Source organism: Neoarius graeffei, chromosome 7 (genome assembly GCF_027579695.1).
Source record: "Neoarius graeffei isolate fNeoGra1 chromosome 7, fNeoGra1.pri, whole genome shotgun sequence".
Classification (NCBI taxonomy): Eukaryota; Metazoa; Chordata; class Actinopteri; order Siluriformes; family Ariidae; genus Neoarius; species Neoarius graeffei.
In genome coordinates this window covers 8,470,592-8,495,995 of record NC_083575.1, presented here as the reverse complement: position 1 = coordinate 8,495,995, position 25,404 = coordinate 8,470,592, and the positions used below count along the sequence as shown (strand labels likewise).

The window sequence follows — 25,404 nt, the reverse complement described above, 5'->3', positions numbered from 1 at the left end:
ACTGACCTTCCTTTGAGCAGATTGAGTTTCTGGAGCATCACATTTGTGGGGTCGATTAAATGCTCAAAATGGCCAGAAAAATGTCTTGACTATATTTTCTATTCATTTTACAACTTATGGTGGGAAATAAAAGTGTGACTTTTCATGGAAAACACAAAATTGTCTGGGTGACCCCAAACTTTTGAACGGTAGTGTACTTCACCATGAACTTTTAAAAAATTTCTTACCCTGCTACTATTGTTTTTCTTCTGTGCCCTGTATCACCTGAAATTTCAATTGCATGGTTTTTTTTTAGTTCTTTTTTTCTTTTAACTTGTTCCACTGTCTGCAGCTGATGATATAAAGATGTTCTCCTCGATTCTCGACATGATTCTTTATGTGTTCTAAAGTGTTTGGTCTGGGAGAAATGACATTTCATTTCATGGATGCAAGTGCAGAGAAAGGACAATGAACGGAATCTTGAATTAATTTCAGTCTTCAGGATATAATGCAAAAGAAAAGTGGACTGAAATGAAACATGCGTAGAATAATCAGTCAGTCTTTCTCAGGCTACATCCACACGACAACGGCAACAAGATTTTTTTTTTAGCGGGTAAAAAAAATATTGCGTCCACATGGGCAACAGATCAGTAAAATATCAGGTTCATATGTCAACACAACGCTTGCTGAAAACGATGCAATACACATGCCACACCTCTACGTGTGTTGTAAGACGGTCCCATCGGAGACACCAGAACAATAGAAGAAGTAGGACGCATGCGCATAAACCCCTTCTTCTACCCGGCGTGAAGCACTCACAGGAACAAACACACAACAACAAGAAGAAGATGACTGCGACTACGCGAGGAACTCGTGCCTTCTGTGTGTATAGATTAGTTTTATTAGTGTGCATAGTTTTATATAACTTAATTTTCTTATTGTGTGTGGACATTTTGAAAAGCAGTCTTATCCAATAAAAACAAGAAATTCAAGAAATGGTTCAGTTACTTGTTTATTTAAAAGAAAAGCTGTTGTTGTTACGAATGATGTGCGCGAGAGTGCTGCTTGTTCTAGTCATGTGGTTGTGACGTCATTGTAAACAAATCCGTTCTACTCATCCAGACGACTTCGCAACGGCGCCGTTGCCAGATTTTTCCACTCTGGAACCCGTTCTCAAAAAATATCGTTTTGGGGCACCCAAAACGCCGGTGCCGTGTGGACGCCAGGCCGAAACGATAAACAATTTTATCAGATTCACCTTTATCCGTTGCCGTGTGGACAGGGCCTCAGAATGTTGTTTTTACTGTGGAAAATTTCATTTCATATGAGACATTTAGTCATTATTAAGGTTCTTAGTAAACAGAGTGGAGGTGGCTTTTAAAATGGGGTGCACAAACTGTTGCACGGATGACTTATGTTGTGCAATCTTCCAGTAAAGCTTTTGGCATTGTTCGGGAAATGTTCAGTGGAGCAGAGGGAATTATTCCCCTGACAAACGACTGTAAGATGAGCCATTCATGACTTTTTTTTTTTTTTGGTAATAACCTTTGACTTTGGAAATGGCAAAGTTAAATGCCTTTACTATATAACTGTCTTGTCATTGATATAATTACATAATTAATCATTAAATATAAGCAGTTAATGTACTAATTATATCATTATTTATGTGCCTAATATATTTAATTATATTTGAATTATATCATGAAATATAATTATGTCTAATATAATTGATATATTTCACATCATTGCATTTTGAAAAAAAAAAATAGAGAAGATTTATACAGTCCAGGCATTAAAAAAAAAAAAAAAGTCGCCTTTTTGCAGCACATCAGCTATCAGGCAAAACATTTGATCAGCTTTGCCTGGGTAGCCCTTTGATTAAGCTGTATCTGCTCCAGATTTAATGAAAAATCTTAAAAGGGCAGCCATGGATGACAGTCGAGCTTGTGTCTTATCTCATCACAGAGCAATTGAAAGATGTGATCTTGTCGTCTGCCGTCGTGCTGCATTCTCGCTACATTTAAAACGAGGCGAGAATAAATCAAAACTCCAGACAAGTGTGAATCAGGGCCACTGTCTACTGCATCAGCTATTTAAGTACACTCAATGAGACATATGCGAGGACAAAAGATTCTCCAAGATGAACTGGTGCAGAAGAGGCACTGATGGGAACGGATAGCGTAATGTTTTTTATAACGCAAACACTTGGTCCACCCACAGACTCTGGAATTAACATTATGCAAGACATTATACAAAAAATATATATATATATGAAGTAACTTCTTGAGGGAAAAGCTGTTGCTAACATTGTTCTATCTCTCTCTCTCTCTCTCTCTCTCTCTCTCTCTCTCTCTTTCTTTCTTTCTTTCTTTCACTTCCTGATGGAGCAGCAGATCATTTGGGCATCGAGTTCATGGGTAAGAATTTTTTTTTTATTTTATTTATTTATTTTTTATTTTTATCCTTTTGCTTGCTAGTGAGTCATGCTAAGTGTGTTTGGCAGGAATGCAATGTGACTGTCTGTCTCTGCCTTTTATGGGTAGGATGGTATTAAATTTGGATTTCAACCCAAAGTGGGCATGGCTTAAAACAGTTTCCAGTTTTGAGATTCGTTTAATATAAATAATACCCATGAATGCGACACTACTGGAAAGATCGGAGAAAAAAAAGTACTTTGCAGAAATGTCAGCAGTGTCTGCATAGTGTTTTACTTCTGCCTCGGACAGTTTCTCAGTCTCAGCTACATCACTACAGTTCATAATTGGTCTGGATTTGAGATGTAGGCAGGATTGTTTTTATTTGGAGCTGTCCATGATATTTTCTAACAAATGATCTTAGTTTTGTTTCCAAAAATGTGAACAAATTAGTTGCCAAGTATAAACCATTGCAACCCTGACCAGGCAGTGACTAAGGATGAATGAATGAATGAATGAATGAATGAATGCTGTATATTCATGTAAATGAACATGGTCTTTGTTATTGCTTCATACCTGACTAGTGCAACAAATGCTGTCGCTAAACAAATACACAATATATACCAGTTAGTTCCAATCTTGGTCGAGCAGAATTCCAAGAGTGTTGATATTTCCGATAACCGCATTGGGAATTTTCATTGTGCATCACTCTGCTCATCTGTGTTCACAACATACATAAAGTTCCACTTCCTTCTTTGAAACGGTTACTATGGTCATGGGAGCAAGATCATCGACGGACATGGCAAATGCTATTTTTCAGGAACATAACTTTTGACTTAAAATATGAAAGCTTGTCAGATGAAGATGAAAAGGAAGAACCGGAAGCACCTTTAACAGGACTGTACAAATCAGCTAGCTCGCTAGAGTGTGGCATCTTTGGGATCTGTTACTGTGGCATCTTTGACTACGTTCAGACTGCACCCTGAAACGACCCATATCCGATTTTTTTTGCCCATATGCGACCTGTATCCGATTTGTTATTGACAATCTGAACGACACAGATCCGATTTTTTTCACATGCGAACCAGGCCGCTTGGATATGTGGTCCTAATTCCGATGCATATCCGTTATTTTCACATGCGACTGCAGTCTGACCGGACAGGTCGCGTTCATGCGACCTACACGTCATCAACAAGAGACAAACGTCACTATTCTGCATTGGCTAATCCCGCCTCTTTGGTGGAAAACAACAACATTTGTACAGTTTTCAGAATTTAAATAGACTTTTATAGAATTGATCAAGCTAATGGTGGATTTGGTAGGGACCTGGATGTTGATCTGTTAGCCTGATTAAATAAAACAGTTTCTATAACTGATTTATAACTTAAACCATCCTGTATTACAAGATTATAAGATTGTTCTGGAAATTTCCAGTAATTTGACACCTTCGGTCTCATTAGTCTGCTGCCCACATTAATCAGATTATTGTGTGAGTTCCGCCGCCGCCACAAAAACCACATCGCCAGGTCTCGCCTCATCTCCATGCTTTACTTGCAAACTTGAAGAGTGCGCTTTTTTTTTGTTTATGTATTACGTAGATGTGCTTATTATGTGTCAATTTGCGCATGCGGGACACTTTTGGGTCGTTTTCCGTTCATATTGGAGATCGCATACAAGTCTCATATAATTGGTAATGTGAACGGCCTAACAAAAAAATCGGATTTCACAACAAATCGGATATGGGTCGTTTCAGGTTGCAGTCTGAACATAGTGTTTGGGATCTTTGGTTACTTTATTCTTTGTCTATCAGGCTTGTAGTACTTGAGTCCGACTCGTGCCCTAATTTTAAGGGCTCATGACTTGACTTGGACTTGAGCACTGATGACTCGGACTCGTGCATTAACTGCATTCGGACTCATAAATTGGAGATGAAGACTCTGATTTTTTCGTTATTTTTTTTGTAACATGCCATAATAATTTGGCATAAGATATTTATATCTACATTAATTTTTATACTAATTTCATGGAAGAGAATGCACATTCACCTGTTCATACATCATGTTCAGGAACAAACTAATGTTGAAAGCGGGGCTTGCTTGCTGACCAATGAACTAGCTAGTGTTAACCCTCTCTCATGTCATTTGCCCTGTTGATCGCAGGGCTTGTGTCGGACTCAACTCGGATCAGTAGTGGACTCGACTCGGATTCGATTCTAAATTTTCTTTAATGACTCCGACTTGAACACTGGGGACTTGAGACTGGACTCGGACTTGAGGTTTGGGCCCTGTCCACACGGCAACAGATTCAGGTGAATCTGATAAAATTGTTTATCGTTTTGGCCTGGCGTCCACACGGCACCGGCGTTTTGGGTGCCCCAAAACGATATTTTTTGAGAACGGGTTCCAGAGTGGAAAAATCTGGCAACAGCGCTGTTGCAAAGTCATCTGGCTGAGTAGAATGGATTGGTTTACGATGACGTCACAACCACATGACTAGAACAAGCAGCACTCTCGCGCGCATCATTCGTAACAACGACAGCAACAATGGATAAGAATCTTTATTATTGGATAAGAATCTTTTGAAATTGTTTACACATTAACCTGACTGACCTGCCAGACAGACAATTTACACCTGCTTTGATGAACAGAAAGTCCAGCCTTCCACACAAAGCAACAGTTACCTGACTATAATGGAGGCAGAGGGGAAAAGGGTCAGAAGACCCTTCAACAGACTGTTTTGTATGAACCACTGCATTGCATTCACTTTTGTATACAGCTTTTCTTTTAAATAAACAAGTGACTGGACCATTTCTTGAATTTCTTGTTTTTATTGGATAAGACTGCTTTTCAAAATGTTCACACACAATATAAAAAGTTATATAAATTATATAAAAATACTTTTCAAAATGTTCACACACAATAAGAAAATGAAGTTATATAAAACTATGCACACTAATAAAACTAATTTGTGCACACAGAAGGCACGATTTCCTCGCGTAGTCGCAGCCATCTTCTTCTTGTTGTTGTGTGTTTGTTCCTGTGAGTGCTTCACGCCGGGTAGAAGAAGGGGTTTATGCGCATGCGTCCTACTTCTTCTATTGTTCTGGTGTCTCCGATGGGACCGTCTTACATTGCACGTAGAGGTGTGGCATGTGTATTGCATCGTTTTCAGCAAGCGTTGCGTTGCCATATGTACCTGATATTTTACTGATCCGTTGCTCATGTGGACGCGATATTTTTTTCCCGCTAAAAAAAAATATTGTTGCTGTGTGGATGTAGCCTTAGTGACTCAACTATAACACTCTTGTCTATTTAAAGTAATAAGTGCTCAGAAGTCACAATGGGACTCATGTGGCTGGTGCTTGCGCTTGAAGAGTTGAAGCAACTCTGATAATCCGCTGAGCAAATCCAGTCAACTTGAGTTGATGTTGGCCAATTTTTTAACCCGTGACTACAAGCAAAGAGCTGAGGAACAAAAAAATTACCCAACAGAACAAATGATTCAATCACGGAAGCTCGTTTTTCTTATGGCTTTCCTCCTATAGCCATAAGAACTCAGAAAAAAAAATCCCACAGCACTGCTTTTCCATTGGTTTGAAACCTAATCCAAAATCTGAAAGCATTTTAAATTAATGATCAAGATCAGTTTTGTTGGATTGCTCAAATTTCATCCTTTGTCTGTAAAATCAGTGAATTCTCATCAAATTTGTCAGGTCTTGTAATCACACCATTTTTCATTCCAAAGACATAAATTAAGAAATAAACTCTCAAATCTTATTGGACAGATAATGCATTTTGTATAACAGCAGCCCAGTAGTTCCACGTCAGCTGATTATAAAAACGTGTGTAATTATTGATACGGTGAAGTTTTCTATCAGGAGATATTTATGTAACATTTTATAGAAGGAGTCTCCAGTGTCAGCGCTTTTTGTAACAGTCGCATCCCTTTTTGACCAACAGGTACCGGGTTCCGTTCTGGTTCACGCACCAAATTTTGAACAATTTGGAGCATTTTGACCAAAAATAAATTGGTTCACGACCTAAAAAGTTGGTTCCCAGGTGGAACCAAAATACAGCTGTTTTTTTCAGCATGAACCATGATGATATCAGTGGTCATGTCATTAATTTGGAGAGGAAGTGGAGTGCAGCAATGGGAAAGGATACAGTTTCAGAAAAAAATGGACCAAAAACAAATATCTGTAATAGCAGAGCAAAAGGTTGCAGGTAATCAATGTGCTCCGCCATCTTGCTACTACTGTTTATTCCCATTGTGAATTGTGCACCACCCTCCATTCATGATGCATCTTTGATTACAATGGTTTGGCTCAAAATTGGTGAAAACATGGGCCAGTTTGCGAGCTGGCACCAAGGTTCAAAGAATCCTGAACAGAATAGGTTCAAGAACCAGTTCACTGTTGGTCAAAAAGGGGTATCAGAGGTAAAGCTGTAATTGTAAAGATCTAACTTGCGTTGTGGACATTCCACAACATTCAAAGCAACTATGAATGGATAAAAAATACGTCATTCCTAAATTAACATGTATTTTTTAGAAAATTGCTATGGTACGAGAGGATCATCAGGATGTGATATAGTCAACCTCGGGGTTGACTATGGTTATGACTATGGTTATGGTATCTCCACTTGATCACATCACCCCATCATTGACCAGTTCCCTCTAACAGCACGTGCCTAAATGATCTTTAAAACTAATGTGGACTGTGGATTCATCAAGAAGTCATAGATGGTGCCATGACCCATATTACTGCTCCTGAGCGAATAGACACACTGACCTCTCAACAATCCACCACAAGGAGAGAGAAAATTCCTTTAGAGCTGAAATTATACTTAAAAATGGCATAATCCTGCAAGATGATCCATAAGCTGCTTTCCTTTTTAAAAGCGCCTCCACTCATCTCCTACAAGCGGAACATGACAGTACTTCCGCATGCAACACACCGAGATATTCCACTTGCAAATTTATTCATACAGCCACTAAAATCATGGGCAATAAAAAGGACCTGCAGTTTCTCTTTCCTGGAAGAGATGTACATCTCTGGAACCCAAGAGGAACATCTTCATACCAACAGGACGAAAGATTGCTCCTTGGTCGAGGACTTCAGCAGAGACTTTAGCCATAACATTAATGTTTACATTGTTAGTTGTTGGCATGGAAGCAATGAAACGAGGAAACGTACAGAGAAGGAGCTCATTTATAATCGACAATCTTGGAACTCTGGAATATCATGGAATGAAAGTCATGTCCACACCAGTGATTATATTTTCTTTCTTTCTTTCTTTCTTTCTTTCTTTCTTTCTTTATTTTTGCTTTTATCTCCTCCAGCATCAGAAGCATTTTACTTCCACAGTGCTCAAAATATCTGTGTCTGGTTGTGGATTCGGATTCAAACCTGAAGCGGGCATGGTCTCTACAAGGGGGGAAACAGGACTGCTGGATAGCTTCACATATTCTAACAAGAGTTAGAATTTGCAGAACATTACTTTATTCAACTCCTGAAGCAGACGTTCTGTGGAACGTTCCAGAAAGCTTTCTGTCTAGCGTGCCCGACTAAGGCTACATCCACACGACAGCGGCAAAGAGATTTTTTTTAGCGGGTAAAAAAAATATCGCGTCCACATGGGCAACGGATCAGTAAAATATCAGGTCCATATGGCAACGCAACGCTTGCTGAAAACGATGCAATACACATGCCACACCTCTACGTGCGCTGTAAGACGGTCCCATCGGAGACACCAGAACAATAGAAGAAGTAGGACGCATGCGCATAAACCCCTTCTTCTAGTCATGTGGTTGTGACGTCATCGTAAACAAATCCGTTCTACTCATCCAGACGACTTCGCAACGGCGCCGTTGCCAGATTTTTCCACTCTGGAAACCGTTCTCAAAAAATATCGTTTTGGGGCACCCAAAACGCCGGTGCCGTGTGGACGCCAGGCCAAAACGATAAAAAATTTTATCAGATTCACCTGAATCCGTTGCCGTGTGGACAGGGCCTAAGCATGTTAACTCCAGTATGTTTCAAAGCGGGGCGGCACGGTGGTGTAGTGGTTAGCGCTGTCGCCTCACAGCAAGAAGGTCCTGGGTTCGAGCCCCGGGGCCGGTGAGGGCCTTTCTGTGTGGAGTTTGCATGTTCTCCCCGTGTCCGCGTGGGTTTCCTCCGGGTGCTCCGGTTTCCCCCACAGCCCAAAGACATGCAGGTTAGGTTAACTGGTGACTCTAAATTGACCGTAGGTGTGAATGTGAGTGTGAATGGTTGTCTGTGTCTATGTGTCAGCCCTGTGATGACCTGGCGACTTGTCCAGGGTGTACCCCGCCTTTCGCCCGTAGTCAGCTGGGATAGGCTCCAGCTTGCCTGCGACCCTGTAGAAGGATAAAGCGGCTAGAGATAATGAGATGAGATAATGAGATGTTTCAAAGCAATGTCCGTTCCCAGTCAAGAAACTGTTATTTAGGGTAGAGTTATGCACTTATACCAGCTACATGTAATAATATTTTAATCAGAGTGACTTCACGGTTGGGGTTCTAAACATGAAATGTGAAAAATCTCCAACTGATCTCTATTCATCGGTCATTCACGATGTGAGTTTACAGACAGTTTACGATCCCCTTATAAATGCACACAGACACACACGGAGAGACACATCATCTTGAGTTTTGGCAGACGTTCTACTTCAAATCCACAAAGACCTAATTCGTCCTGACAACTGCTGCAATTTGGATTCTGTACAATTTCACAGTAAATCTGGGGAACATCAAACAAAGCATGTGCAAAGGAAGAAGAAATCCAGTGTTTTCACATCTTCTGGATTGCAGAAGATTCAGTTTGGTCCAAGAAAGTGACTGGATTTGACGCTCAGAAATGGAGGATAAACATTGTATAGATACAGCCACTAGGTCTAAGTGATTCGGAGACCAACATAAGTCTATAGATCTCATTCAAGTGAGAAATAAATCGTTCCATCACTCATCTCATTCACCAAACATTCATTCCTGCATAATTGAGATGAATTATCCCTTCTGTCCAAGTCATTATTATGGTGATGTTAATGAAACTAGTGTGGGTCAGCTGATTCAACAAAGCGCTGCTTTTCATGAATTTGATAAAGAAAGCGTTCTCATTTGCCATACAAGATCATGAATCATACATAATTGAAGGGAAATTTAAACTAGCATGATTGAGTTGATGGGGAAACCACAAAAGTGAAATGTAATTAAGACGAATTACATCATTTACACCTGATCGTCTCGATGGTAAATGGTGTGTACATGATAAATATGCAAACCAAATACTGTACATATAGACGCCCATTTGTAATGTAGCTTTAAACAGGAAATGAAATGGTTATTTCTGCCATTGATATGAAAATACTGTTTATGCAGCTCTCCGAGAAAGCTTGCTGTTTGTCAACAGAATGGCAAATTATCTCATCTCTCATCTCATTATCTCTAGCCGCTTTATCCTGTTCTACAGGGTCGCAGGCAAGCTGGAGCCTATCCCAGCTGACTACGGGCGAAAGGCGGGGTACACCCTGGACAAGTCACCAGGTCATCACAGGGCTGACACATAGACACAGACAACCATTCACACTCACATTCACACCTACGGTCAATTTAGAGTCACCAGTTAACCTAACCTGCATGTCTTTGGACTGGGGGGGAAACCGGAGCACCCGGAGGAAACCCACGCGGACACGGGGAGAACATGCAAACTCCGCACAGAAAGGCCCTCACCGGCTACGGGGCTCGAACCCGGACCTTCTTGCTGTGAGGCGACAGCGCTAACCACTACACCACCGTGCCTCCCGCAAATTATCATATTAATTAAAAAAAGAAAATTAAAAAAAATGTTCAGAAATATGCAGCTCTGAGCATGAAAGTGACTACAATTTCAAGGACACATATCCCCCAGTATTTCTCAAATATTTAACAGTATGCAAGTTGAAGTGCTTCAAGGCTTAAATGTTTATGGAAGTGTAAGAAAGAATCCAAGTCGACACTGGAAATATTAAACATATTAACAATAACTCATCAGATAACTTTCACTCACTGTAATTTCCAGAAATAACTCATTCATTAGATAGATTAATTCTGAGGAAATCATGATATTTATTGTTTTAATTTCCCCCGAATGACAGAAATGGGTTTCTGCTAATTTAATACCTGCCTTTCGGTCATACTAATTCATAATAAAAGTACACACAATGTGTTCCCAAAGTGACTTTCAGGCTGCAGTAAATCACACTGCAGGTATTAAATTAATCTCTTTACCCCCAACTGTGTATTCCTTTAGGCTATATATATATATATATATATATATATATATATATATATATATATATATATATATATATATATATTTTATGCTAATGAAAACACAGTCCTTTGGACATGGTCTTTTGTCAATAAATTAGACAGGGCAACAGTGCTTTCAGCAAAAGAGCTTGAGAAAATGATGCTATTTATCTATTTAATTTAATACAGCACTGACCCTAGTTGTAGCAATATCACACATTTATATGCTTTTCATGATTGCTGTACAGGATACATAGAGGTTACAAACCACATACTGGATGTTATTATGAAAATGGGGTGCCAATAGAAATGTGCATAGCCCTCTGGCTGAATTCCGAGGGTCCTCTTTGACCTTTTACACCAGCTCTGTGAGTAACATATTAAGAGGGATTGAATATTCTTTATATATATTTCTCTCCATCATAATTAGCCTCTTGAAAGGTGCAGCGACATCCACTCACCGGCCACTTTCATAGGAACCTTTTCTTGAGTCTAAGATTCCTGTTCTTGGCTGCAGGAGTAGAACCCAATGTGTTCTTCTGCTGTTGCAGATGCTTTTCTGCTCGCCACAGTTGTAAAGAGTGATTATACCGTATGAGTTGCTATATCCTTCCTGGCAAAAAAGCTCGAGCCAATCTGGCCATTTTCCTCTGACCTCTCTTACCAACAAGGTATTTGTTTTCACCCACAGGACTGTCTCTCTCTCTCTCTCTCTCTCTCTCTCTCCTCTCGATGTTTTTTTTTTGGTTTTCGCACCATTCTGTGAAAACTCTAGAGACTGTTGTGTGTGAAAACCCCAGAAGGTCAGCAGTTTCTGAAATACTCAAACCATCTGGCCCAAACCAACACCCGTGCCACAGTGAAAAAAGTCACACTTCACTGTAAGATCACAATTTTTCCCGTTCTGAGGTTTGAACATTGTGAACATTAACTGCAGCTCTTGATTTGTATCTGCGTGATTTGATGCACTGTGCTGCTGTCAAGGGATCGGCTGAGTAGAGAACTGCATCAAACGGCAGGTGGACGTACAGGTGTTCCTATTAAAGTGGCCGCTGAGTGTAAGCACACTTAAATAACGGATTTTGGAACAATCTGGAACTATATCTGTGAATCTCAGTCATCCAGGTACATAGTAATCTGTGGTTGGCTGAAGAGAGCAACTGGACTTGCTTGAAGATTCTTGTCTGCCAGTTTTCTGGAAGTCCTCTCAAGAGGACTTCCAGAAAACTGGCAGACAAGAATCTTCAAGCAAGAGGACTTCCAGAAAACTGGCAGACAAGAATCTTCAAGCAAGAGGACTTCCAGAAAACTAGCAGACAATTTTTTTTTATCTATTTAATGGGCTCTCAAGAGGACTTCCAGAAAACTGGCAGACAAGAATCTTCAAGCAAGAGGACTTCCAGAAAACTAGCAGACAATTTTTTTTATCTATTTAATGGGCTCTCAAGAGGACTTCCAGAAAACTGGCAGACAAGAATCTTCAAGCAAGAGGACTTCCAGAAAACTAGCAGACAATTTTTGTATCTATTTAATGGGCTCTCAGGAGGACTTCCAGAAAACTGGCAGACAAGAATCTTCAAGCACAAGGACTTCCAGAAAACTAGCAGACAAGAATCTCAAGCAAGAGGACTTCCAGAAAACTGGCAGACAAGAATCTTCAAGCAAGTCCAGTTGCTCTCTTCAACCAACCACAAATCTGGAACTATCTATCTGTTATATCTTTATCGTTTTGCAGTCTCAATATTTATTTTCAAGTGTCTTTGATTTTGCTTGATATTTGGGATATTTACAGAATTAAGTTCTCTCTTCACTATTTTTATATTTTTAAAGCTTTATTTTATGGTTTATCATTGGATTTATAATCGACGGGTCTATTTACTGAGGTATAGTTGAATATACTGTATTTGGCACCAGAGTTTTAATATAATGTATTGATCACTTGAAAGCTTTTTACTGGGTTTTCATTCAGTATATTTACAGAATTAATGCTTTGTAGCTTTGTATATATTAACCGGTCTAACTATTTAATGGGTTCTATTGAAATATATTTGCTATATTATGGGTATTTTTTAATATTTCCACAAGTTATAATTGAATAGACTGTGTAATGCTGACGTCTGGCACACACACAAAAAAGGATACTGTTTTGTACAGATGCATTTTATTTTTCCATTTTCTTCTTCCTGTCTCCAGTGAATAGCATAAGATGCATGTGCAGACACAGAGCTTTTGTTCAATCACTAATTTTGCTGAGTCATGGCTCGATAATGTGGCCACATAATGGTTATTAAAGCTTTCCCCGTCCTTTTGAGCTTTTCTTCTCGAGCTACAATGGCATCACGGTAAATGAAACCATCGGGTTTCTGGTCACAGCAGCTTCGCTTGCGTAGGCACATCTATCACCTGCCATTGTGAGTGTGATGTTTTTGCGGTACCTTTCTTGTAAAGTCTGAGCCTAATCTGATTGATTGCCTATTAATAGTGGCGAACCCGAGCGTGATTTAGTCTTTCTTACGAGCATTGACAGCTGCCATTTTTCATACATAATGGTGTCCATTAAGGCTTTAAGTCTTCTCCAGTGGCACCGATACCCAGAAAAAGAGACGCATCCATTACTCCTGGCTTTCCAATCCCGAGCTCTCTCAGAGATAAGCAAAGACAATTGCGATATGCTATTTTTGCACCAAAAAAAAAACCTCACATGCAACATCTAAACCTGTTTCGTACAAATCCTTTCTCCACATTTAAATATGCATGGAGTACTTTTGTGTGAAATCATCATGTTGGTTCATCTCTTCTTTTTTTTTTTCTGCTTATATATCCGAAACAGAGAGCGAAGAGGTTTACAAGAGACAAGTGCTGTCAATCACATGCATCACCATGGGGATCAGCTTTCTGGGCACACTCTGCATGGCGCTGTACTGCCGGAACAAGTGAGTATGGCACAGAATTCACAAGAGAGCGGGCTGTTTCTCAAAGCGTAGACGCTGAAAAAGATGGGCGTTTGAACAGTTTCGAAGAAGCCAGAAAGATAATGATTAGGAGGAATGACTGGGCTGGAATAAAAAGGAGCTCAGGGGTTCCAGGTGTGTGTGTGTGTGTGTGTGTGTGTGTGTGTGTGTGTGTATATATATATATATATATAAAATATAAATTTTTTCCCCCACTAAAATTGGGTGACTTTTGACTTGCTGGTAGATACATCACATTAATTACATCAGTGTTTTTCACACCAAATACTGTAGTTCTGTGGTTCAGATTCCAGTGTTGTGAATAAACATTCACTCTGTGCAGTTCCAGCAAATGGATGACGGATGCTCACGTAAAGGCAGGTGCATTCGTGATCACGAAGTCTTTACGTTTCAAGTTTGGAATTCTCATCTCTCTTCTGGGTTCATGTCATGTTTCTTCCAAATACCAGACCCTAAACTTGCGCTTCCGTACTTTAACTGGACAGGATGTGCTTAGTGTGTCTGTGTTTGGCTTCGGCTCCAAAGGCATTGTGGGAATAAAGTTTGACAGAGTAAACGGTTCATCTCTTTCATGACTATATTTCAAATGTGCCTTCTCAAATCACAGCTCATGACGTGCTCTGGATGATCGTGGATCAGCAACACAGGCTGAAAACAAGTCGAAAACAACTCAACGTTAACTGCAATATCGACGCCTGAAATACTACTAAACTCTTATACTTCAAACAGGAATGAAGATATTATAGAAAAACGATATCAGATACAGTGGGGCAAAAAAGTATTTAGTCAGTCACCAATTGTGCAAGTTCTCCCACTTAAAAAGATGAGAGGCCTGTAATTTTCATCATAGGTACACTTCAACTATGAGAGACAAAATGAGAGAAAAAAAATCCAGAAAATCACATTGTCTGATTTTTAAAGAATTTATTTGCAAATTATGGTGGAAAATAAGTATTTGGTCAATAACAAAAGTTCATCTCAATACTTTGTTATATACCCTTTGTTGGCAATGACAGAGGTCAAACGTTTTCTGTAAGTCTTCACAAGGTTTTCACACACTGTTGCTGGTATTTTGGCCCATTCCTCCATGCAGATCTCCTCTAGAGCAGTGATGTTTTGGGGCTGTCGCTGGGCAACACGGACTTTCAACTCCCTCCAAAGATTTTCTATGGGGTTGAGATCTGGAGACTGGCTAGGCCACTCCAGGACCTTGAAATGCGTCTTACGAAGCCACTCCTTCGTTGCCCGGGCGGTGTGTTTGGGATCATTGTCATGCTGAAAGACCCAGCCATGTTTCATCTTCAATGCCCTTGCTGATGGAAGGAGGTTTTCACTCAAAATCTCACGATACATGGCCCCATTCATTCTTTCCTTTACACGGATCAGTCGTCCTGGTCCCTTTGCAGAAAAACCGCCCCAAAGCATGATGTTTCCACCCCCATGCTTCACAGTAGGTATGATGTTCTTTGGATGCAACTCAGCATTCTTTCTCCTCCAAACACGACAAGTTGAGTTTTTACCAAAAAGTTCTATTTTGGTTTCATCTGACCATATGACATTCTCCCAATCCTCTTCTGGATCATCCAAATGCTCTCTAGCAAACTTCAGACGGGCCTGGACATGTACTGGCTTAAGCAGGGGGACACGTCTGACACTGCAGGATTTGAGTCCCTGGCGGCGTAGTGTGTTACTGATGGTAGCCTTTGTTACTTTGGTCCCAGCTCTCTGCAGGTCATTCACTAGGTCCCCCCGTGTGGTTCTGGGATTTTTGCTCACCGTTCTTGTGATCATTTTGACCCCACGGGGTGAGATCTTGCATGGAGCCCCAGATCGAGGGAGATTATCAGTGGTCTTGTATGTCTTCCATTTTCTAATAATTGCTCCCACAGTTGATTTCTTCACACCAAGCTGCTTACCTATTGCAGATTCAGTCTTCCCAGCCTGATGCAGGTATACAATTTTGTTTCTGGTGTCCTTTGACAGTTCTTTGGTCTTGGCCATAGTGGAGTTTGGAGTGTAACTGTTTGAGGTTGTGGACAGGTGTCTTTTATACTGATAATGAGTTCAAACAGGTGCCATTAATACAGGTAACAAGTGGAGGACAGAGGAGCCTCTTAAAGAAGTTGTTACAGGTCTGTGAGAGCCAGAAATCTTGCTTGTTTGGAGGTGACCAAATACTTATTTTACCGAGGAATTTACCAATTAATTCATTAAAAATCCTACAATGTGATTTCCTGGATTCTTTCCCCCCATTCTGTCTCTCATAGTTGAGGTATACCTATGATAAAAATTACAGGCCTCTCTCATCTTTTTAAGTGGGAGAACTTGCACAATTGGTGGCTGACTAAATACTTTTTTGCCCCACTGTATTTGACCTTGGCTTTGTTTGGAATAATTCCAGAATCTAATCCGCCCATCTCCCAGTTTACAGTGATGATTCCAGATAAACATTCAACCACCATTGAACGTTCAAGCAATTCTTGAGGTATATATTAAATACATCAGCCTAAACAGAGATGAGATCAAATCGAAGGACTGGTTCACGGTGTGTAATCACACGCATGACCAGATCATGATGAAAATCATCACATCACGGTTCTCAAGGACATTTCTATGATATCACGGTGTATATATTTAGGTTTGCCAATACCTTGCCAGCAAAACAGTTTAAAAAATAAAAGGATATTGAATCAGCAACTCTCAGGAAGTTTGTAATTTCATAATTTAAGCACATTATGACTGTTCCTTAAAGGCTGCATGAATCTATAAGCTGGGCTAGAAAGAAATCAGCCCCAGCATCACTTCTTAAGACCATTCCTTGCATTTTAAGAATCATTAGTGGTGCTGTTGCACACAATTCACCAAAAAATACAAAGTAATCCACTTTAATATATTTAACAGCAAATAAACTGATGTAGATGCCAAAAATGAGACCCTATATTATTATTATTATTTTTATTTTTTTAATGTATTTTACATAGTCCTTCGATTATATTTATTCCAGCTACCCCTGGATTTTCATTTTTATTAAATAAAAATAGTCGCTTAGTTTTACATTATAAAATTCGCTTGCTTTCCATCACTGACTTTTCATTGTCATATATATAAAATTTATCTATATTAATTATTACAATATTTAAAACATTTTTAAAATATAAAAAATATATTTTATTTCGGGTGGCACGGTGGTGTAGTGGTTAGTGCTGTCGCCTCACAGCAAGAAGGTCCGGGTTCGAGCCCCGTGGCTGACGAGGGCCTTTCTGTGCGGAGTTTGCATGTTCTCCCCGTGTCCGCGTGGGTTTCCTCCGGGTGCTCCGGTTTCCCCCACGGTCCAAAGACATGCAGGTTAGGTTAACTGGTGACTCTAAATTGAGCGTAGGTGTGAATGTGAGTGTGAATGGTTGTCTGTGTCTATGTGTCAGCCCTGTGATGACCTGGCGACTTGTCCAGGGTGTACCCCGCCTTTCGCCCGTAGTCAGCTGGGATAGGCTCCAGCTTGCCTGCGACCCTGTAGAACAAGATAAAGCGGCTAGAGATAATGAGATGACATGAGAAATTATGAAATTTATACAGTATGTGTGGGGCAGCCTGGGAAAATCCTTCACATAGAGAAATTTTGATCTATTCTACTATATTAAAAAAAAAAAATCCTGGATCCACATACATATCTGGATTTGCATCAGAATCTGTTCAATCGTTCCTTGACCCATGGCTCACCTTTCCTCCAAATTTCATCAAAATCCATTCTTACTTTTTGAGTTACGTTGGGAACAAAGAAACATACAGAGATGAAAACATGACCTCCTCCAGCATAGTTTGTGGAGCGAATCACCAGACCAGTCTTCATCAAGACCCAACACCACTCTTGACACACCTGAGGAGGCTAATTAGCATGAGTTAGCAAAACTGAGCGAACTAGATCAAACTAAAAAGCCTGCTTTCAGGAAAATCTCGTGGATTTGAACACGACTTCGGAAAATAAAAAGACAGATTGTAGATTGTATGATGTTATAGAATATTACAGTATATTTAGGTTATGGCTTGGTGTCCACACTTAAGGCCAATTCATGCTGACAACCCAGTCCTCGCAGATGGCGTCGCAGATAGCGTCTGCGTAGCCCCCCCACCTTCGCAGACGCTCTGCGCGCACCTCCCAAAAATTGTGACCACCGCAGAAGCCTCGCAGACAGCGTCGCAGACAAGAGGGCTCTGATTGGTCCACTCTACATCCACTGTACACGCACTTCCGCTTCCCTACTTTCCCGGTTTGGTTTGTTTTCACGACCGCCATTTTTAAAACACGAGCGAAGATGGAGCAGCACGAAGAGCGGTTGATCGAGGAAGTGAGGAAGTACGTACATCTATACGACTCCAGTTCTAGTCATTATAAGTAACCGGAGGATAAACACTCTACTAACCACACCCACCAACTACTCCTAGCGATTTCGCGACTTCGCGCCCCTTTGCGTTGTGGCGGTGAATAACATCGCGCACGCCTATTACTCCCCGCTCAACGATAAATTACAACTGTCTGTGAAAAGCTATCTGTGAAAGCCTTGTCGCAAGAGCATGCAGAGGCCCTTAGCCTCACAATGCTAATAGTCACAAAACAGTGCAAAGACACTTTTTTTTTTTAAACAAATCATGATAAAATAAATCGTGGGTGCTATTTAAGATCACGTTACAAAGATTGCAATATGCAAGTAATTCAGTTGTGTGTGCGTGTGTGTGTTAACTAAATTTCATAAGCAACAAGCATCAAAGTTAGCACCAAAGAGACATATTATGTACCGTAGCAGTGTGCATTCCAAGCTCACTGCAGAAAGCCCAGTCTGTCATCGCTGTACAATATGTTTTGTAAGTATATTATAGGTTTTATAGACTGGATGAGGTTTTATTTTTCTGCTTTTCTCGCCACTTCAAGGTTGACTGCGCTTGCAGCTAAATATTATAGCTTCTTAGCCTGGCATTTTGACCTCAGCATGGACTTTTTCAAATCCTGATTTAAATCTCCCTCTCTCTCTCTCTCTCTCTCGCTTTTCTATTTTCTCACCGAAAGCACAGAACTAAGCTAGAGGCAGTCAGTGCTGCTGGGCAAACAGGAATAACAGGAATAAGTGCGGCTGTCAATCACAGCTTATGGAGCAGAACGGAGAGAAGAACAGCCGTCTAATATAATATAATATAATGACATGACTGACTGAGCATCCTGATGATGCTAAAAATCTTTAAAGGAGTCCCGTCGTTGTTCAACGACGAATTTAATGCACAAGAAGAGAGACATAGAGTGCCGTTATCTTTGAAGCGTGACTTTATGTCTGTATATATTTGTGGGTTTTTTGGATGTTCAATGTGTTCCCGAGTTATCAGGATGTTTATTAACGCAAATGGCGTTTGCCCTGCCCCCTGTAGGAGACGCAGGGAAAAGCTCCAGGCGCATCTGAAAGAGAGCCGAGGCCTGAAAAACTACAGTGTCAGCCAACCATGCAAAGCTCACCCCGGCCTCCAGCTGCACAATGTAAGAGTTCTGTCCTGTTTTATCTCTTTGTTGTTTCCCAGATCAACTGCAACGACTTGGCAAACATGAAAGAGGAAGACGCAGAGCAGAGTTAAACCCAGGAAATCAATTCCTCTCAAAAAGTCCACTCACTGGAGAATAAGATGCTTTTGATCAATATCTATACACATCAGACAGTGTGTGTATGTGTGTGTGTGTGTGTCTAAGGTCCTGAGCTTAGATGAAATACATCGATACGAGATCCAGGTCTCGTTTCAATATCATGTCCATTTCCTGTATGATACTATGTGACCACAACAACAATCTGGACGTACTTAATTTCACATATTGAGCCGAAAATATCAAAAGGAACTACAGCATGTTCCTACAACCTGAAAAAACAGTTTTACTGCATCTAAACAAGATGTACAAGAGTACATAGAGCGCTATCAGTCAATATAGTCATTACAATGAGGGCAAGGTGCTTTGAAATGTCAAGGTTTTTTTGACATTTCTTCACCTTTGAGAAGCTCAATCTGTTTCTCGAAATATCCATGTACCAGTGTTGTAGTCGAGTCACTAAACCTCGAGTCCGAGTCCAGTCCCGAGTCCCCAGTGTTCAAGTCTGAGTCAAGTCCAAGTCATGAGAGAAAATTTTGAGTCGAGTCCACTATAGATCCGAGTCGAGTCCGAGAACAAGACTCCAACCGCACCATTTGACGGTGGCTGTTGCTTAGCCTGGGCCCGCCCATCCTAAGTGTGACGCAACACGGGGGGCTGTTGCGAACTTAGTCTGGCAAGGCAAGCTATTTCCAGCTCTTCCAAGCTCCCGAAAAATCGGGAGCCAATCAACTTTGAGCATCTCCAACGCCCCTGGGTAGAGGCATGTTCAAGGCAGTGACATAGTAGAACTGCGACCGGAAGCCATAGATTGTTTACAGAATCTATGCTGGAAGCGCTTCATTCACTAGAAACATTACGAACATGGAGCAGCAGCAAGCCTTTGACACAGCGGTAGATGCTGTATTGAAAGCATTCAACGGGAAGTTCTCATTGAAAACGGAGCAAAGAGCAGCCCTGGAGGTATTTATTGAAAGGAAGGATGTTTTCGCCTTGCTCCCGACCGGCTCCTCCTTCTTCTTCCTGTTACTCAAGCAGTTTCCGTCGCGTCACATACGTCAGAGGAAAGAGTGATGTGATTGGTTTAAGCTTCGTCACAGCCTTTTCTGGCTTCGACCAGTAGCAAACTGAGGCATTTCAGGGAGGCGGGTCAACCACGCGCTTTGGGAAACGGTTGGGCTTAATATCTTTGCCAGACCAATGCTCGCAGAGCTTTGAAGTTGCGTTAGCCAGACTAGCTGTTGCTGCCTTTATGTGAAAGCGTCTCTGCTACTGTGTTGGACTAACGCTACTGCTCGACTGCCCCATTTTAGTTAATAGGCTACAGATAAAAACCTTGTTCATCGCTCAGCAAGCCCCGCCCACATGAGAGAGACACTAGCTAGTTCATCGGTCAGCAAGCAAGCCCCACCCTCAACAGAGCAATAAACATAGTGTGTCACTTCCTTCTCTGGGTGGAGTCTTACCAAATGACAATTGAAGTTCGAGGTTGTCCCCATCATCTCCTCAATAGTTCTTCTACATATGGAACACATCGCAGTACATTTTTTCCCACTGCATGAGAAGTCTGTATAAGCAAAGCGGACAACCCTAGGGGCGTTCTCTCCAGGCATTTTAGCAGCATTAACGTTAGTTTGTTCCTGAACATGATGTATGAACAGGTGAATGTGCATTCTCTTGCATGAAATTAGCATAAAAATTAATATAGCTATCTTATGCCAAATTATTATGGCATGTTATAAAAAATAAAGAAAAAATCCGAGTCCTCGTCTCCAATGTACGAGTCCGAATGCAGTTAATGCAAGAGTCCAAGTCAAGTCACAATTCCTTAAAATGAGGGCACGAGTCGGACTCGAGTACTACAAGCCTGGTATTTTCCATCCCACACCATCTCCATCAACTCCCATCAGATTGCCATGTCCTCATCATCACTTTGCCCCCAGGACAAGCTCTCAGAAAGCAGGCATTTCCAACACACTGCTTTGTTCCCATTTATTGCCTTCCTGTTAGCTTTAGCTTCAACAGACATGCCCCTCCTCAATAAGCTTACAGCCTTCGGACAAACACGCCTGTAATTTGAACGTCACTCAAGCCCAGTGACTCAGAGGAGGGTTTCTCAAGCAGACGAACTGTCAGGAGACTTACCAAAGCCATGAAGGCCAATCAGCACTAAAGGACTGGCTTTGAAAATAAACTAGCAAGTGCACTCATGAAAAAATCCATCATATTGCGTAGTATGCTTATTATGGAATCGATTTCTGTCTCAGGATACTGTAGATGTAAAGCTTGATCAATAGAAAGAGAAATATGTGTTTAATATGTGCGTCTCGGTTTATGACCTCAATCGACTGCGAAAAATAAGCAGAAATCCTCAAATCAGTCATGAAAAAAAAAACACTGCAGTTTTTTTCAATCTTCTCACTCAGTTCATTGATCATGAAAAGAAGTCAGTTGAATCCAGTTCTGAATATGAGTAGCTTTTCTGCGTAAATATCGCCATAATGTTTGGACTCTGGCCTGCAAGTCATCACCGGATTCAACAATGATGTGCAGTATTTTTGTTCCAATAAAAATCACACTCCTTCAGTCTCCTTCAAAGACTCATTTTTTTTCCCGGTGCTCCACATATTTCAGCGTGTATTAGTGTAATTTTATCTGTGCAAAGACATGTTTCAGCCATGTGATGGTGATGAGGCAAGCAAGACGAACCCATGATGGGCAAAGTTATCCAATTACGCTGACACGAACGCCATGCTGTTGCCCTCGTTCACACGTCAGTACTCCCGTAATATGCTTGATCTCTTCCTTTCACTCAGATTTGTGGGCTGGTAGAGATTAAGTGCCCCAGTGACAGTGAGATTATTTTCCACTTTCTGTGACATATAGATATGATTTTTGTTTTGGGAGGATATTGAAATGGGATTTAGTAGTGTGTGTTGTTGTGCGATGATGCTGGTTGTGCTACAATCTTTTTTTTTTTGACAAGAACACATTCAAAAGTGGCTTTATATTGAGTACAAGTTAAAATTATTACGGTATATTATCTTGCTCATAAGTATCTGAAACACGACTCTGAATCAGTTTTACTCAGCCCTGATCAACAGTCATGATGTTTGACAGGAGCTCTAAAGTCTCATTTAGTTGCTTGAAGAATCTTTGGAGGAAGCAGACACTAATCTAAATATACAGTGCCCTGCAAAAGTATTCATCCCCCTTGGTGTTTGTCCTGTTTTGTTGCATTACAAGATAGAATTAAAATGGATTTTTGGGAGGTTAGAACCATTTGATTTACACAACAAGTGTAAATCAAACTTGTTTGAATCTGGAGTGTGCATAACTATTCAACCCCACCCCACCCCCCACACAAAAAAGGGGAAAAAAGTCAATACTTTATAGAGCCATCTTTTGCTACGATTACAGCTACAAGTCTCTTGCGGTATATCTCTGTTAGCTTAGCACATCTAGCCACTGGGATTTTTGCCCATTCCTCAAGGCAAAACTGCTCCAACTCCTTCAAGGTTGCGTTGGTGTGCAGCAATCTTCAAGTTATGCCACAGATTCTCAATTGGATTGAGGTCTGGGCTTTGACTAGGCCATTCCAAGACATTTACATGTTTCCCTTTAAACCACTCCAGTGTAGCTCTAGCAGTAGGTTTTGGGTCATTGTCCTAGACTGTGAACCTTCGTCCCAGTCTCAAACCTCTTGCCGACTCAGAGAGGTTTTCCTCCAGAATTGCCCTGTATTTAGTGCCATCCATCTTTCCTTCAGTCCTGACCAACTTTCCTGTCCCTGCAGATGAAAAACATCCCCACAGCATGATGCTGCCACCACCATGTTTCATTGTAGGGATGATGTTCTCAGGGTGTTGGGTTTGTGCCACACATGGCATTTCCCATGATGGCCAAAAAGTTCAATTATTGTCTCATTTGGCCAGAGAATCTTCTTCCATGTGTTTGGGGAGTCTGCCACATGCTGTTGGACAAACTATAAACATGTTTTTTTTAAGCAATTACTTTTTTTCTGGCCACTCTTCCATAAAGCCCCACTCTGTGGCGTGTATGGCTTAAAGTGGTCCTATGGACAGATACTCCCATCTCCACTGTGGATCTTTGCAGCTCACTCAGAGTTATTGTTGGTGTCTTTGTTGCATCTCTGATTAATGCCATCCTTGCCCGGTCTGTGAGTTTTGGTGGGCAGCCTTCTCTTGTCAGGTTTGTAGTGGTGCCATACCTTACCTTGTACCTTGTCCAGGTCTTCAGTCATTGTCAGGTGACAGCTCTGCCTGCTCACATTTTTTGCGTTCGTTCAGTGCGGTTAACAAGAGGTGAAGCCATCTGTTGCAATCTAATGCTAGTCTCGCACCAGCCGAGATGTTGCAATCATCACCCAAGAGGAGCTGGAGGTCTTGTTCTAAGATCTTCAACAGGGATAGCCTGGGACACCCAACGCATCGAGACCCATGAGTGGGCAACCAGTAGAGGAGATGTAACAGGAGCCTTTCACTTGGCATTCAAGCCACATGGCCAAAGTAGAGGAGATGTCAATGACTGATGATGGTTGCTAGTGTGGAGCACCCAGTTCTTCTCCTTATCTCGCAGCTTGAAACATGGTCGTAAAATCGGACATTCAAAATCCTTCGTAAGCAGTTGTGATGGAATGCATCCAAATGCTGTAGTTGTTGTTGTTGTTTAAGAGCCCATGTCGCACAACCATAGAGCAGTATCGTGATTACTCCACACTCATAGATTGTCATTTTGGTGCTCAATTTGATCCCTCTATTCTTCCATATATTATTCAGAGCATTAAAGGCGCTAGAAGCTAGACCAAACCTGGTGTTAACCTCTTTATTGATTGAGCCATCACTAGAGATCATGGATCCCAGATAAAGGAAGTGATTTACTTGCTCGAGATTTATTCCCTTGACCTCTATATCCAGGGTCTCGGAAAGAGGGTAAGGATGCTGGTTATGGGACCTTCCTATCAGCATGGTCTTTGTCTTGTTTGTGCCAATCTGTAGGCCTGCTTCCTTGCCATACCTCGCAATATGGTCGGTTGTTTCTTGAAGCCCGGGTATGGTACTGTCAAGGGCAGCTATATCGTCTGCATATAGCCAGTGGTAGTGGTGCCATATTCTTTCCATTTTGCAATAATGGATTTAATGGTGCTCCCTGGGATATTCAAAGTTTAGGATATTTTTTATGACCCAAACCCTGATCTATACTTCTCCACAATTTTGTCTCTGACCTGTTTGGAGTACTTCTTGGTTCTTATGTTGCTTGCTTACAGTGGGGAAAATAATTATTTGATCCCCTGCTGATTTTGTACGTTTGCCCGGTTACAAAGAAATGAGCGGTCTGTAATTTTATGGCACTTTTATTTTAACAAATAGACAGAATATCAACAAAAAAGTCCAGGAAAAAAAACACATTTAAAGGTTATAAATTCATTTGTATTTGATCGAGTGAAATAAGTATTTGGTTCCTAAGCAAAAAATTACTTAGTACTTGGTGAAGAAACTCTTGTTGGCAAACACAGAAGTCGGACATTTCTTGTAGTTGGTCACCAGGTTTGCACACATCTCAGAAGGGATTTTGGTCCACTCCTTTTTACAGATCCTCTCCAAATTCTGAAGGTTTCGAGGCTGTCGCTTGGTAACACAAAGTTTCAGCTCCATCCACAAATTTTCTATAGGGTTAAGGTCTGCAGACTGGCTAGGCCACTCCATGACTTTAATGTGCTTCTTCTTGAGCCACTCCTTTGTTGCCTTGGTCGTATGTTTTGGGTCATTGTCATGCTGGAAGCCCCATCCACGGCCCATCTTCAGTGCTCTGACTGCAGGAAGGAGGTTGTCTTCCAAGATCTTATGCTACATGGCCCCATCCATCGGCCCCTTAATGCGGTGAAGTTGTTCTGTACCCTTAGCAGAGAAACAGCCCCAAAGCATAATGTTTCCACCTCCGTGCTTGATGGTGGGGATGGTGTTCTTGGGATTGTATTCAGCATTTCTATCCCTCCAAACATGACGAGTTGAGTTGATGCCAAAGAGTTCAATTTTGGTCTCATCTGACCACATCACCTTCTCCCAAGCCTTCTCTGAATCATTTAGGTGCT

At 41.1% G+C, this 25,404-nt stretch overlaps 1 protein-coding gene across 1 annotated transcript in view; it reads left to right on the top strand.

Annotated features, from left to right (window-relative positions):
- LOC132889094 (pro-neuregulin-3, membrane-bound isoform) overlaps positions 1 to 25,404 on the top strand; it is an 855,315-nt gene that overhangs the window by 806,788 nt on the left and 23,123 nt on the right. Inside the window, exons 4-6 of the mRNA XM_060925258.1 lie at positions 2,370 to 2,396; positions 13,534 to 13,636; positions 19,088 to 19,193. Of these exons, the coding sequence (XP_060781241.1) occupies positions 2,370 to 2,396; positions 13,534 to 13,636; positions 19,088 to 19,193 (236 nt within the window). The remainder of the gene's footprint in view (positions 1 to 2,369; positions 2,397 to 13,533; positions 13,637 to 19,087; positions 19,194 to 25,404) is intronic.